Consider the following 16,485-nt stretch of genomic DNA (forward strand, 5'->3'; position numbering starts at 1 on the left):
TGGTGCTCAGAGCTCCTCCAGAGGGTCCCTGGGTTTTGCCATCTTGGATTCCAAGGTGGTAGGGAACTCTGGGAGCTTCTGAGTGGCCAGTGCCAGCGGGTGATGTCAGAACCCTCCCCTGATAGGTGTGTCGCGTTGGCTCTCATTATCCTAAATGAGACTACTGGATTTCTAGGCAGCAGGATCGATAACGGTGTGGGGGACTGAGTCTGACCCACGTGTAAGGAACTCTGTCACCCGAAATCCGGTTGTTGCTCCGGCTAACTAGCAGTGCCTCATTTCTCCCACGGGGAAGAAATGATTGGGCAGCCGAGCGCATGACATCTTTGGAACTTCTCAGGGAAGTCGTGGTCACTCAGATCCAAACCAACTCTCTCATTCACTATATGGTCTCATATACAAATGACAAAGACAGTATAAGTTTTATATAATGTTTTAATAAAACGACTGTATTTTAGATATTAAGGCGTGAGCCGCAATAACCAGAACAATACAACATAGTAGGATTGATATAGTAACCAGGAGAGTAAAACATAGAAATAAAGCTATCATAATTCCTAACCCTTTCTACTCTCCCTCTGCTTGTTCTATTTAGAGCACAGCATGTTAAGCTTTCAGCTTGCCTTTCTGTATCACTAGGGAGACGGACACACTCATACCTGAGCAAAGGCCTGTGATCTGGTTCAGCATCTGCAACAAGGCAGTCAGCGTCTAGTTGTGGTTCCCTGGTCGGAATCTCCCTCTTGCATGTATTGGGACAAGGAAGTGATTTTATAACTAACATGTCATCGTGATCACAAAATGTTCCTACGCAGGAATGGCAAGTCTAGACTCCTACCACGTCTATCGGCAATGTACCAGACTGTATCCTTGACTAAAGCACAGAGTGAATATGTTATGAAGAACTCCAGTGCTGAAGTAGGCAAAACAGTGTGATATGAATAAAAAACAACACCGTAGAACTGGCTATTCTGTAAAATAACAGTACGAAGCCTAATAGAAAGCATTTAGAGCAAAGTGCACAGAGGCTCTAAGCTGTTAGCAAATGAATAAAATATATTTAGGGCAAAGTGCACAGAGGCCTAAGGCCTGAAGCTAATGCGCAAAATATACGTAAAACTGACCACACTACAGGTGCTTACCTGTGTAGCTGACCAATCCCCCTTTCAGGGCTATTTAGGGTCTCTCCTCTGGGTGTTTCCTCAGATTCGGATTGCAAGACTCCATCAGGAATCCTCTGCATCCTTTACTTCACCTTACTGAAGAAACTGCATCTGGACCCTCCAGGAACTCTACAAACTGCAACAAAAATGAAAAGATGACTTCTGCAACTTTGTATCTTCAGCTCCTGCCAGGAGTCACTTCCCTGCTTCAGCAGGCACCCCTCTGCAGTGACAACTGGTGGCTTGGGTCCCCTCTCTTGACAAAGTGCATGGATACAGCATCACGGGTGGTGGACTGAAGTGGTGCCAACGGTCCTGACATCCAACTGTCCAACTTTGGTGGAGATAAAACCTTGCCTTCCCACGCAAGACAGTACCCACGTGCACTGCATGTTTTGCAGTTGCCAAGGCTTGTTGGCATCTTTCCATGACTTTCTTTGTGCACTGTGAAGCTCCAGCCCCCAGCACTCCTTCCTGCGACACACAGCCTCCTGCGTAGTTCTCCGGCGGCATGAGAACCCTTTGTGTAGTGCTGTGTGGGCCTCCTTATGCACCTTCTATGTCCCCATGCTGTGGGACATCTGTGCATGCTGCCTGGTCTTCTGAGGGGTCTCTGAGTTGCTGAGAGCCCCCTCTGCCTCCCCCTCCTGGGTAGAGTCCACCAGGTCCCACCTAGTCCCGGGCAGCGACATTTCCCGCTAACCGCAAGCTTTGTGTGTGCCAAGGCTTGTTGACGGAATCCTGCAATGCAAACCAGACTGCAATCATCCATCTGGCATTGTAGGAGGCTGGACTGGCTTGTAGTGAGTACCAAGGGGTACTTGCACCTTGCACCAGGCCCAGTTATCCCTTATTAGTGTATAGGGTGTCTAGCAGCTTAGGCTGATAGATAATGGTAGCTTAGCAGAGCAGCTTAGGCTGAACTAGGAGACGTGTGAAGCTACCACAGTACCACTTAGTGTCATATGCACAATATCATAAGAAAACACAATACACAGTTATACTAAAAATAAAGGTACTTTATTTTTATGACAATATGCCAAAGTATCTTAGAGTGTACCCTCAGTGAGAGGATAGGAAATATACACAAGATATATATACACAATAGCAAAAATATGCAGTATAGTCTTAGAAAACAGTGCAAACAATGCATAGTTACAATAGGATGCAATGGGGAAACATAGGGATAGGGGCAACACAAACCATATACTCCAAAAGTGGAATGCGAACCACGAATGGACCCCAAACCTATGTGACCTTGTAGAGGGTCGCTGGGACTATTAGAAAATAGTGAGAGTTAGCAAAATAACCCTCCCCAAGACCCTGAAAAGTGAGTGCAAAGTGCACTAAAGTTCCCCTAAGGACAAAGTAGTCGTGTTAGAGGAATAATGCAGGAAAGACACAAACCAGCAATGCAACAACTGTGGATTTCCAATCTAGGGTACCTGTGGAACAAGGGGACCAAGTCCAAAAGTCACAAGCAAGTCGGAGATGGGCAGATGCCCAGGAAATGCCAGCTGCGGGTGCAAAGAAGCTTCTACTGGACAGAAGAAGCTGAGGTTTCTGCAGGAACGAAAAGGGCTAGAGACTTCCCCTTTGGTGGACGGATCCCTCTTGCCTTGGAAAGTTGTGCAGAAGTGTTTTCCCGCTAAAAGGACACCAACAAGCCTTGCTAGTTGCAAATCGTGCGTTTGGGGTTTTTGGATGCTGCTGGGGCCCAGGAGGGACCAGGAGGTCGCAAATTGGACCTGAAGAGAGAGGGGACGTCGAGCAAGACAAAGAGCCCTCACTGAAGCAGGTAGCACCCGGAGAAGTGCCAGAAACAGGCACTACAAGGATGCGTGAAACGGTGCTTGCCGAAGTTGCACAAAGGAGTCCCACGTCGCCGGAGACCAACTTAGAAAGTCGTGCAATGCAGGTTAGAGTGCCGTGGACCCAGGCTTGGCTGTGCACAAAGGATTTTCGCTGGAAGTGCACAGAGGCCGGAGTAGCTGCAAAGTCGCGGTTCCCAGCAATGCAGCCCAGCGAGGTGAGGCAAGGACTTACCTCCACCAAACTTGGACTGAAGAGTCACTGGACTGTGGGGGTCACTTGGACAGAGTTGCTGGATTCGAGGGACCTCGCTCGTTGTGCTGAGGGGAGACCCAAGGGACCGGTAATGCAGCTTTTTGGTGCCTGCGGTTGCAGGGGGAAGATTCCGTCGACCCACAGGAGATTTCTTCGGAGCTTCTGGTGCAGAGAGGAGGCAGACTACCCCCACAGCATGCACAAGCAGGAAAGCAGTCGAGAAGGCGGCAGGATCAGCGTTACAGAGTTGCAGTAGTCGTCTTTGCTACTATGTTGCAGGTTTGCAGGCTTCCAGCGCGGTCAGCGGTCGAGTCCTTATCAGAAGGTGAAGATAGAGATGCAGAGGAACTCGGCTGAGCTCATGCATTCGTTATCTGAAGTTTCCCCAGAGACAGAGACCCTAAATAGCCAGAAAAGAGGGTTTGGCTACCTAGGAGAGAGGATAGGCTACTAACACCTGAAGGAGCCTATCAGCAGGAGTCTCTGACGTCACCTGGTGGCACTGGCCACTCAGAGCAGTCCAGTGTGCCAGCAGCACCTCTGTTTCCAAGATGGCAGAGGTCTGGAGCACACTGGAGGAGCTCTGGACACCTCCCAGGGGAGGTGCATGTCAGGGGAGTGGTCACTCCCCTTTCCTTTGTCCAGTTTCGCGCCAGAGCAGGGCTAAGGGGTCCCCTGAACCGGTGTAGACTGGCTTATGCAGGATTGGGCACCTCTGTGCCCAACAAAGCATTTCCAGAGGCTGGGGAAGGCTACTCCTCCCCTGCCTTCACACCATTTTCCAAAGGGAGAGGGTGTCACACCCTCTCTCAGAGGAAGTTCTTTGTTCTGCCATCCTGGGCCAGGCCTGGCTGGACCCCAGGAGGGCAGATGCCTGTCTGAGGGGTTGGCAGCAGCAGCAGCTGCAGTGAAATCCCAGGAAGGGCAGTTTGGCAGTACCAGGGTCTGTGCTACAGACCACTGGGATCATGGAATTGTACCAACAATAACAGGATGGCATAGAGGGGGCAATTCCATGATCTTAGACATGTTACATGGCCATATTCGGAGTTACCATTGTGAAGCTACATATAGGTAGTGACCTATATGTAGTGCACGCGTGTAATGGTGTCCCCGCACTCACAAAGTTCCGGGAATTGGCTCTGAACAATGTGGGGGCACCTTGGCTAGTGCCAGGGTGCCCTCACACTAAGTAACTTTGCACCTAACCTTTACCAGGTAAAGGTTAGACATATAGGTGACTTATAAGTTACTTAAGTGCAGTGTAAAATGGCTGTGAAATAACGTGGACGTTATTTCACTCAGGCTGCAGTGGCAGGCCTGTGTAAGAATTGTCAGAGCTCCCTATGGGTGGCAAAAGAAATGCTGCAGCCCATAGGGATCTCCTGGAACCCCAATACCCTGGGTTCCTCAGTACCATATACTAGGGAATTATAAGGGTGTTCCAGTAAGCCAATGTAAATTGGTAAAAATGGTCACTAGCCTGTTAGTGACAATTTGAAATAAATGAGAGAGCATAACCACTGAGGTTCTGGTTAGCAGAGCCTCAGTGAGACAGTTAGGCACCACACAGGGAACACATACATATAGGCCACAAACTTATGAGCACTGGGGTCCTGACTAGCAGGGTCCCAGTGACACATAACAAACATACTGAAAACATAGGGTTTTCACTATGAGCACTGGGCCCTGGCTAGCAGGATCCCAGTGAGACAGTGAAAATACCCTGACATACACTCACAAACAGGCCAAAAGTGGGGGTAACAAGGCTAGAAAGAGGCTACTTTCTCACAGGCATGGGACATCATCTGCCCCAATCAGGAACCTGTATCCATCTTCTTGGGTGCAGTACTGACTGTTGTTCTTCACCGGTGGTTCTTCTTTTGCACCTTCATACGGGTTAGCAGGGGCTCCTGTTCTCCCTGGACTCTTCGGTGCTTCTTGGACTTGGTCTCCTTCTTTCACAGGCCTTCAGGTCCAGAAATCCATTGTTGGTGTATTGCAGTCTCTTCTGGTTCTTGCATAATCTTCTTTCTCGTGTTCTTGTGTGTTTTAGGAAAATTACTGTGATTTACTTCTGCTTTCCTGGGCTCTGGGGTGGGTTCTATTACTTACCTTTTGTGTTTTCTAATACTTCCAGCACTACCCTCTATACACTACACTTGCCTAGGTGGGAAACCGACTTTTGCATTCCACTTTCTTAGTATATTATTTGTGTTCCCCATAGGCCCATTTCTAACTATTGTGATTTTCACTATTTGCATTGTTTTCTGTTTGTACAGCTATTCCTGCATACTAGTGTATATAATTTGTGCATTACTTACCTCCAAAGGGAGCATAGTCTCTATGGTATCTTTGGCATTTGTGTCACCAAAATAAAGTACCTTTATTTTTGTAACAGAGTATTTTCTTTCATGTGTGTGAGTACTGTGTGACTACAGTGGTATTGCATAAGCTTTGCATGTCTCCTAGTTAGGCCTTGGCTGCTCATCCACATTACCTCTAGAGAGGTGTAAGTACCCACTAAAAACCAGGCCAGCCTCCTACACGCAGTAGTAAGTAAAGCTGTGTCAGTGAGTTCAAATGAGTGAGTGGGCGTGGGAGATTGTGATGTAGTGGGAGTGAGTCAGGGAGCCTCTATCAATGGTGCAACAGCTGCACCTGCCTCACTATGAAAACGGAACACCTGTATCTCAGCTAATTTAAGAGCCCCTGTACCCCGAGTAGTAATGAGTGAGGGTCAGCGATTATGAAAGAGTGAGTGTGTGCAAGTGTGATTATGAGTAAAATAGTGAATGTATTTGTGTATGACGGCACCCAAGGCAAAATTTAAAGACAATGAGGTGGATCCATGTCAAGTATAGCACTCCAGTACTTTTCAGGAGTCACCAGATGCCGCTGATACCATGTGATGTTTTGTCATCCAGACTTTTAATTAGGTGTTGTCGTCCACGGTATCAAAACCTGCTGCAAGGTCAAGTAGAAGAGCATCAAAATGGTTGGAGTCCTCCATATTCTAGAGGTCACCCCAAATAGTTATTAATGTTGAATCAGTGCCTCTTTTATGCTGTAATCCTGTCTGTTGGGTTGCGAGTAGGTCATCTTTCGCAAGGAAATCGGAGATCTTAATAATATATTGCTTTTTTGAATAGTTTGCACAAATGGTCCATTGATTACAGGTCTGTAACTCAATGGGCTCTCAAGGTCCGGCACGCACTTCTTTAGAATTGGCTTGATGTAGGGGTTTTTAGTTAACTGGGTACTTTTCTGGACGGTAGCGATCCTTAACGATTGCTTGATCAATGGGCTTTCAGAATCTGTTGTGTGGGGTGTTTAGGTCACATAGGTGGGCATGATTGATGCATTATCTGAATGTTATTTCGTATGCTAATTGTAACAAGCATTTGCAATGCAATTGGTCTTGCGTTTTCTCGAGTTGGAGCTATTAGTGTAGTACATTTCTAACTGGACTTTCGTGCACACAAACTGAAAATAGAAAGTAAAACGGTTGACATAAGCCAGCTGATTCAAAGCACCACATGACTAGTTGAACACGGAATGCGGCTCTTGAAGATTTGTTTTAATTTCCTGGTGATCCAGGATTTCCTTCCCTGACGACGGACAGCAGCTGTATTATGCTCACGTAGGATCAGTGTTTTCTGCATTGTCTGGAGCACGGTCCCCCTTTTTTTAAATAGGACATTTAGGACGTGCTTTCCGGCCCCGTGCACTGTGACTGGATTAATTTAAAAACGCCTACCGGTCCTTCACACGAGTTGAGTGCCGCGAGTCGGGGTACCTGAATGAGATACGACCCGGTCTGTAGGATTAACAGATTGATGTCCCTATGAGCAGTTGGCATTCAGTGCAGGTGTACATCTTGGTGCCCATGAAGTGTTTTTTAAACGATGGTTTAGCTTCAGTATTTTTTCTCAGGAAAAGGGCCCACAACTACCAGGGGCTGAAACGCGTCTACCTTTCTGTACAGGAGGAGTTGTTTGAACTATTAATAATACCAGGAAGGTGCTGTTTGGAACACATCAGTTAAAGTATCGAACGGTTTTATCTCACTGATGTGTCCATGATGCAACTATCTCCTATGTGGCTTGCTCTACAGGAGACTACAACCACACCTGTTTGGTTTCAAAGGATGATTGGAGTACAACCTTAATGAAATAAAACCGTTTATATTTATTTCTGTTAATTTGTGCACTTTGTTATATGTGTTTTATGTTATTTTAAATTGACTGATGATTCTATGTGTCAGACTATTTTCCTTATTTAGGATTATCCACCACTTCAATGAAGCATAATTAAATTAGTTTCAGAAATTGATTGCTAGACGTTTACTGTTGTACTAATAGTGATATTATTTTTCCCTACTATTTTACCATTCTCTTTACATATGATTCAGAGCACCACGGCCTCCAGGAGCATGAGTGTGAAGGAGACTCACAAAAGGAAAAAGAAGTTCACTCACAGTCAATGGTATCGGCAAACATGCAATTATCCATGTAACAGAATCGATGGCCAATGTGGTAACAAAACTGCCTCAAAGAGGGACAAGCATAAAGCATTAACCAATGGTAGCAAAGGATTTTTGAAAGGCACGCCCGTGAATGAGTGATAGTGATGGGCGTGCAGTGGACGTGGTTAAAAGCCCAGATACATACCAACACATCGGAAATGCAGGGCTTGCGCTGCTGTGCTCAACCTATAAAACTGTCTTACATCAAAGAATGGCATCACTATTTAACAGTTTCTCTTGAAACATGTGCTCCTTATACTGGTACAGTGACAAGTTTACTTTTTAGTGTATTCCTGTGAGTGAGACATGGTGAATGACACTGGAGAACTTAACAAGCAACCAATAAGTGTGGAAACATACGGTGCAGGATCCAAATAAGAGAAACCTCATATGCAGACACCTTAACGTCAACAACCTGTTGGAAAATGCAGTAGATGGACTGTGTGTCAGGTGAAAACTACTTCCTCTACCAAAATTTAACGACTGCATTGTAAAGTTGGGAGTCAGGAATGCGATAAGTGCAGAAAAGTTGCAAGAAACAAATGCATACAATTCACAGAGAAACATTCTGGATCTTTTTAACTATGACATACTGGCACCCTAACAACTTGAGGAGGAGTACACGCTGGCAGCAATGGCCTATCTATACGATTGACTGTAACATCCAGTGCCTGTTGTGTTCCATTTTTGGTTGAGGCTTACTGTTTGTTCTTCAAGCTCAAACAATTATGTGAGGTGATAAGGACGTAGCGGAAGCCTTTGCCAGTGCTCAGAGCAAAGACATTCCTCGTCCTCTAACATGAACAATGTGGATGGGGAGACAGCTCAGCATGCAAGCATGTCCGGTGCCCACGACAGGAAATTAAGTTGCTTGATTCAACTGACTTGAACCTGTCAGCCATCAGTTTCTGCAGTGGTGGTTGATGTGATCGGTGGAAGTTCAGCAGACACCAACCAAAATGGGCCACCTGCAAAGCTTATTGGAGGGTAGGTAAGTCAGCAACTTTCCAGCATGCCCTAATGATTAATTAATTAATTCCAGGTTTAGTGTAAGACTATTGGTATGTTTGGTTCATTATTTTAGTTTTCTTGTTTTGGATATGTCTAGAAAATATTTTGACTTGTTCTGTTGTTTACCCAAAATAGTGCGTTTTTCGTGGAAGTAGCAAGATGGAGAGGTAACCTAGAATCACCATTTCTCCACGACAGGCCAACATACATAACGTGATTGTTCTTTAAAGTGTGATATCCGAGAAACGTTTACTTTTTTAAAACAAAAAAGTGAATCTCAATTGTTTGGGAAAGGTGGACACATCAATACATTGAGGCAGTTGTAAAGAAGGTCTATTTTAAAGGTCACCGACTATTTCGTTTAATATGCTACTGATAGCAAATGATGCGAAATTTGAATATTTTCTCAAAATGACCACTGAAAATCTGGGGCATATCTGAGTGGTTTGGGCTAATCTCTTTTTGAGACATCCATATCTTCGCACGGCTGCTGCTGAGGTCCTAAGCAGGCGCAGACCAAATGGAACGCTACGTGAACTCAATTAATGTACCTTTGCCATTAAGACCCTGCAAGCTCTCCAACTTTTGTCTTTTGGTATTCTGCCTTTAGGAGCAAGAAGAAGCATCACAGCAGCAGTAACATTGATCACTGCAATTGGTGGATTGACGAATGCTTTCAATTCAGTTAGGTTCACCTGAAAAAATAACAAACATGTTTGAATACAACCTGTAAAATGACAGAAAAATATAAAAAATATATGATTGAGGCACATTTCACTAAGGATAAAAAATATATATATACATACATACACAAATATGTACAACCTACACGCCACTGGATAGTTATAGTTAGGTCTGGTTTTCCTTAAGAAACATGTTTTTGGTTTTGCTACTAACTTTGGTGCCATTTAATGAATCTTTACAAAACATTAAAAAAGAAAAAAAAAGAAAATTGACTTCAGATTCTTCTTGTAAAGTTAGGGGTGACTGTCAAGCAGGGGCTGAGAAAAAAGCAGGGTCCCAAAAGCAAATTTTCCCATACATTTTCTAAAGACTTCTTTAGGAAAGGATACAGGAGGAATTGTTGAACAAAATTACAGTAAAAATGGTTCAGGAAGCTGGATCTTGATCCGCAGATTGTTCTTAAATCCGTCCAAAAGTTTTTGAGAATTTAACGTTAAGAAATATTTGTATATCTGGATGGATGGGTCTACGAGAGGCTTGCGATACTCGGAGGAGTGCCATTTTGAATAAAGCATTCTGATTGGCCAAGGGAGTTTTTTCCCCTTGGGTCATCTCGTTCTTGTGAGTGTCAAATGGCAGCTGCTATAATATGATACTCATATGGGGAGGGAGAAGTCAGTAGGATCCCCGCTGTAGCCCATGTAGGGTCCCAAGGATGCTATCCTCCAGGGCCCAATCTAGTAATCAAGATGAGGAGGACATGCAGGCCCCCTCCCTGAGCCGTTTTTAGCCCCGGAGACCCCATCTTCCAAGGTACAATTTAATTTTTTATGGGAGGTGGGTGTAGCATCCCCTCCCTGAGCCATATTCGGCCTTGGGGTCCCCACCCCCTTGGTCCAATGTATTTAATAAAGGGACGAGGGCCAGGCAGTTCCCCTCCCTGTGTCTTAAAAAGGCCCGAGGACCCGATCCCCCAGGGCTCTATTGTTACTTAAAGGGAAGGGGGGCCACAAGGACCACTCTCTGAACCTTTCATGGCCCCGGGGACCCCATACCCAGGGCCGTCTCACTTGCTGTGTCCTGTAGCATCCACCCCTAGAACACTGTGTTTTCCCTACCCCCATAGGCAGGGAAATATGTGAGGGAGGTCATGTATCCCTCATCCCCTTTAAATGAATATGGTCCTGGGAGATTGGGTCCTCAGGGCTTAACGAGGCTCAGACGCGGCGGTTTAAAAATAAAAAAAAAGGTGGCCTCGTGGGATGGGGTTCCTGGGGCCTGGGAAAGGCTTTGGGGGTGGGCTGTGTACCCTACTCCAAAAAAAAATGCTCATGGTCCCAGGGGATGGGGGCAAGGGCCTGATAAAGCTTGGGGAGGGGGGCATGCAGCACTCCTCTCCTTTTTTAGTATATTTGGCTCCATGGGATGGGACTCCAGAGCCTAATAAGGCTCAGGGAGGGTGGCATTCATCCCCCTCCCCTTTTGAATAAGTCACAGCTCCAGGTAATTGATTTCCCAGAGCCTAATTAGGCTCAGGGAGAGGGTCTAAGTGCGCTCATCCCTTCATTAAAGGCTCAGCTCCAAGGGATGTTGTCCTCAGAGCCTAAAAAGGAAGTTCACCCTTCCCTTATTTATTAAATTTGCTCCTGGGAATTCATTCCCTGGGGCTCAAAATGGAGCAAGGAAGGGAAACGCACACCTGTCCCAGTCTCTAATTGGCTATGACACTGGGGGACGGGGTGGCAGAGGCCTGATAAGTCTCAGGGAGGGTGTGGTGCAGTCCCCCTCAAACTTTCAACAAAAATAACCACAGTGTATGGGGGTCCCTAGGGCCTATGAATTCTCGGGAAGGAGAGGGCACACAACATCCTTCCTCTTTTATATTAGTCTAGTCCTGGAGATGAGATCACTGGGGCCAACTCTATGCTGCACACACCAAAGGTTGTGTGCGGTGTGGGGTTGACAGCCTGCTGGTGGTTTGGTCACAGGCCAAGACCTTTGACCAATCCACACTATGCATGACCAAAGGCTGTGCACAGACTGGAATTGGCCTGCTGTGGGGAGTTGAAATCAGGGTTCTTGCTGCAACACAGGCCCTGAGGTTAAACCGCCCACCATGCATGAGCAAAGGCCGTGCTTGGTGCAGGGTTGGCTGCCTCTGGGTGGCTGCCTGCTGGGAACTGAATGCAGGTGTGATCGCCAACACCACGTGGCAAGGGACAAAAGGTATTGCACAGCGTGAGGTTGGCTACCTGGGGGAGGGGATGTTGACTGCCTCTTGGTGGGTTGGCCAGCAGGCCTGGCCTCAGAGCAGGCAGGCCTTATTGCCACCTCCCTGCTGGGCACATCCAAAGGCAGTGCACAATGTGTGGTTGGCTGTCTGTAGGGGGGTGCAGAAGGCGTGGGTTCAGAAAGAGCCAGGATGCAAGGCAGGCAATGCCTGCAGACAGCCAAAGACCGTGAGCGGTGGGGGGGGGGTTGACTTTACACATGGTAACGCAGTAACAAAATTTAAGCGGCAAACAAAATGCATTTTTAAATCAAATTTACAAAAGTCTATGTTTAAATAGCATGCATATAAATGCAAATTTTGAAGTAGGTAATCATACTCAGATGTTTTAAGTCTATAAATGAAGCAAAAATGGTGCTTTAACTTAGCCTGATCCAAGTTCTGACATCATATTAACAGAAGTTTCACATCAACTTTGAAATGCCTGTTGTTGGACTTTTTTGCTTATGCAGGGTCATCTCCCATCTTTTTGCCTCCTGCCTCCTATTTTTTCTGACCTGTTGCTGTTGGCTTTTGAACTAACCAGTGCTAAAGTGCATATTTGATTTACTAGTAAGTCCCTAGTAAAGTGCACTAGAGGTGCCCGGGCCTGTAAATCAAATGCTACTAGTGGGCCTGCAGCACTGGTTGTGCCACCCACAAAAGTAGCTCTGTAATGATGTCTACGACCTGCCATTGCAGTGTCTGTGTGTGCAGTTTTAACTGTAAATTTGACTTGTCAAGTGTACCCACTTGTCAGGCCTAAACCTACAACTTGGTAGGCCCTAGGTAGCCCCAAGGGCAGGGTGCAGTGTATGGTTAAGGTAGGACATATAGTAATGTGTTTCATATGTCCTGACAGTGAAATATTGCTAAATTCGTTTTTCACTGTTGCAAGGCCTGTCCCTCTCATAGGTTAACATGGGGTCTACCTTTAAATCTGATTAAAGTGTAGATTCCCTTTGGGAGCGGATGGACATGTGGAGTTTGGGGTCTCTGAGCTCACAATTTAAAAATACATCTTTTAGTAAAGTTGATTTTAAGATTGTGCGTTTGAAAATGCCACTTTTAGAAAGTGAGCATTTTCTTGCTTATACCATTACTGTGACTTTGCCTGTTTGTGGATTCCCTGTCTGGGTCAGTTTGACAGTTGGGCTGGTTGCACCTCACACTAGACAGTGACACAAAATGAGCTGGGGTGTAGTCTGCATTTCCTGATGAGCCATCTGTGCTAGGAAGGAGGGGAGGAGTGGTCACTTACACCTGAAAGGGCTGTGCCTGTCCTCACACAATGACGTCTCGGACCCCTGGTGAGTGTCTGGGGCCTGGCCTGGGAAGGACATGATTTCACATTCAAAAGAGACTTTACTTTGAAGTAGGACTAATTGGGTATAGGAAGGGCACCCAAAATCACAGACTTTAGAACACTTCTGGAAACAAGAGGAACCTCTTCCTGGAGAAGAGATGAGGAGAAGTGCTGCCCTGCCTGTGACTGTGCTTTGTGGACCTATCCTGCAGTTGCTGCTTCTTCCAGAGTAAGAGGGCAAAGACTGGACTTTGTGTGCCTTCCATCTTGTGAAGAAATCTCCAAGGGCTTGATTTAGAGCTTGCCTCCTGTTGTTTGAAGTCTCAGGGACAGCAAAGACTTCTCTCTGCCAGCACCTGGAGTCTATGGAGAGACTCCTGCTCTGACAAGTGGTGCCCTATCCAGTCCCTGGGCCCTTGAAGGGAAAGCTGGTGGAAATCCAAGGAAATCGACTTTGGACGACTGCGGACCGACGCCGCTGCTGAATCCGGTGGAGACGCCTCCACCCGACGCCGTGACCTTCGCTGGAATGCGACGATCTTCGCAGGCCTGACGCCACTGCAGCCCCGCTGAAGTCCGCGACTCCATTGAAGTTGCCGCATCACGTCATGACCGACACGGCTCGAAGTGCGCGGAATCAACATTTTGCACTGACGCCGCGATCCCCGACTTCGTGCATCGACTCGTTTTCACTCTTCACCAAAGGTACTGTACTTGGGGGTCTATGCGACTCCGTGTCCGGCACTGCTGGTGTCGGCTTGTTGGGAAACGACTCCGTCGCAATGCCGTGTTAACACCTAATCGAAGCATTTTGTGTTTCTAAGTGCTATTTTTGAGTTTAATCTTTAAAAATTCATAACTTGACTTGTGTATGTCGGATTTTTGTTGTTTTGGTCTTGTTTTGTTTAGATAAATATTTCCTATGTTTCTAAATTGGTGCTGTGTCATTTTGTAGTGTTTTCATTAAGTTACTGTGTGTGTTGTTACAAATAATTTACACCTAGCACTCTGAAGTTAAGCCTACGTCTCTGCCAAGCTACCAAGGGGGTAAGCAGGGGTTAGCTGAGGGTGATTCTCTTTTACCCTGACTAGAGTGAGGGTCCTTGCTTGAACAGGGGTTAACCTGACTGTCAACCAAAGACCCAATTTCTAACACCTGTTTTCTACACTGAGTTGCTGTTTTGCACAAGATGTTGTAATTTTTTAAACAGAAGCCTTCGGTTAGTGAATAGGTGTGTGTTTTGTATTAGACAACTGATAGGGAGATTCTCACCAGGGCATGAAAAGGCAACAGGAAGGATGACTCATAGGAAGAATCTGGAGACCAGAAAGCGGACAATGTATTTTTCAAGGAAGAGCATTTGTATTACATTGTTTAGGAATGAGAAGATGAGAAGTTCACATATTCCCAGGAGCATAATAAAAACCGATTGGATTTAATGGTAAACAAAAAGAACCAAGTTGCCACTTACAATATTGTGTGTTTATATTAGTGCATGCCCCTAGTGCAAGGTAGAGCTTTTTCCATTGAGATTTTCTTTTAGAGGGGAGCTTCAATCGCTCACACTTGCTGGAAACCCATTTTTGAGTTTCTTTATACTTCTCTACATGGGAAGTTGCTTAGCTTATTTTTTTTATATCTGCTGATTTATAGCTGAACATTCTTTCCAGCTTAAGATGCAGAGGCTTCATGCTTATGCATCGATTCTCACATCACCACTCTTTATTGGGTAGCTAAACCAACACCATATACTGTTTCATCCTTTATGGAACATGCTTGCTCTATTATTACAGTATTAACTTTAATTTTAACCACTATTGTATTCTTTCTTATATCGAAATATTGATTATTGAATTATTTTAACTTTTAATGTTGATATTTAAAGATGAATACTCTAAGTAAATAATGAAAAACTGAATAAATGAAAATAAAACTATTTAACTCATACAAATCTTTTCTTTATTGACTGTATTAAATGTCTTTAATGATTTATTGAGATGTGTTTTATGCAGATGATTGCTCTTTTTTACTTCTCATTGTTGATGAACAAAGGTCTATACAATGAGTGGTGGGGGTTATTTAATGATTTAGGTCAAAGATTGAGATTTTGAAAACCATTACAGTGGTAGCGATAGGATGGCTTATGTCACAGGAGAAAAAGAGCTGAAATAATTTGGCCAAGTTCACAATTGCCCATGTCTCTTACGTTCAAAGCCCGAACTTGAAGAGCGAAGGAGTCCACGGTTTCAAAGGTGGTTGCAGTGATGATGGTGGTTATGCGTCACAATGTTTTTCAATACATTTCATCATTTTTTTCAATTTATGTGTCTGGTATTTTTCTTAGTGTTGAGCAGTTAAAGTTGTTATTGGACTCAGAGTAGTCCAAGATTCTGGGATAGTTAAGAAATAATAAGTTGTGGAGTTATTTATCTGTCAAGGTTTTGTGGTGCAGAAAACAAAAGAATAGGAGAAATAGAAAGATCAGATACTAGCCAGGAAAGGGTCAGGACTCTAAAAACCAAAACTGAAGGTAGAATTGGAAGAAATTATTAGAGGATGTCTAGACATTTCACATTTTAATCAATATCAGGAAAATAGATTAATATATTTGAGTAAAGAAATCACAAGACGTGCAGTTGTCACTTGAAAAAGTGACCAAACTGGCAGAGAGATAGAAGGTGGATCTCTCCAAAAATGTTGTTTTACAGAAAAGATTTGGGGCACAGTTAGTTGATGAAACTAGTGTGAGATTTTGGTCCTCACGAAGGAGATTACACATAGCAAGGTTTGTGAAGTGCATCTGCAAATGGAGTGCTTTTGACAGGTTAGAGAGCAAGTGGGCAACGAAACAGAGAAAGTAAAAGAAACAATCATATGCCACAGAAGCAGATGGTAAGCCACATTCAGTACCCCTGGATTAAGATGAGGGTTTACCTTTTCCTATGAGAGAGATACAAGGTAGAGGGTATGTTCATGTATTGAGTAGGGGCAATGTAAAGACATTGACAAACAACATTCCAAAGCTAACAGAGGACCCTGCCTAGTGGTTTACACACATTTACTGATTTGTACAAATGCCAATGGCTTTGTGGACAGACTTGAATACTTTCTTTGATATTCTGATACTGAGTGATCTATAGGCTGAATGTAAGGAAGCTGTACAATTGTCAACACCAGGACAGTGCACGATCTACGGGCATCTAGAATGCAAAAAACAAACACTCTCAGGATAATGTAATTTATGCATTGTGATGATGTGTTATTATTTAACCTTCTGCATTGCAGAATTCAATCCAAAAGATTCATTTTTAAGGTGCTTATAAATACTGTACATTTGCAATGTATTGCTGCAGGCATTCAGAGTAAGTCAGGGTGTGGTCCTCTTTCCAGGGCCTTCTAGAAGCTTTCCCTGCAGCATGCCTGGGTGTGGTTGTGGGCTGGGCCAAAACTCTATAA

The 16,485-nt window shown here is 44.9% G+C and overlaps 1 protein-coding gene across 1 annotated transcript in view; it reads right to left on the reverse strand.

The window, feature by feature from the left end:
- Nucleotides 1-16,485, reverse strand: part of DNAH11 (dynein axonemal heavy chain 11) — a 2,866,633-nt gene that overhangs the window by 810,573 nt on the left and 2,039,575 nt on the right. The window contains exon 59 of the mRNA XM_069211469.1: nt 9,321-9,464. Within this exon, the coding sequence (XP_069067570.1) occupies nt 9,321-9,464 (144 nt within the window). The remainder of the gene's footprint in view (nt 1-9,320; nt 9,465-16,485) is intronic.

Source organism: Pleurodeles waltl, chromosome 10, assembly GCF_031143425.1.
Source record: "Pleurodeles waltl isolate 20211129_DDA chromosome 10, aPleWal1.hap1.20221129, whole genome shotgun sequence".
NCBI classification, from domain to species: Eukaryota; Metazoa; Chordata; class Amphibia; order Caudata; family Salamandridae; genus Pleurodeles; species Pleurodeles waltl.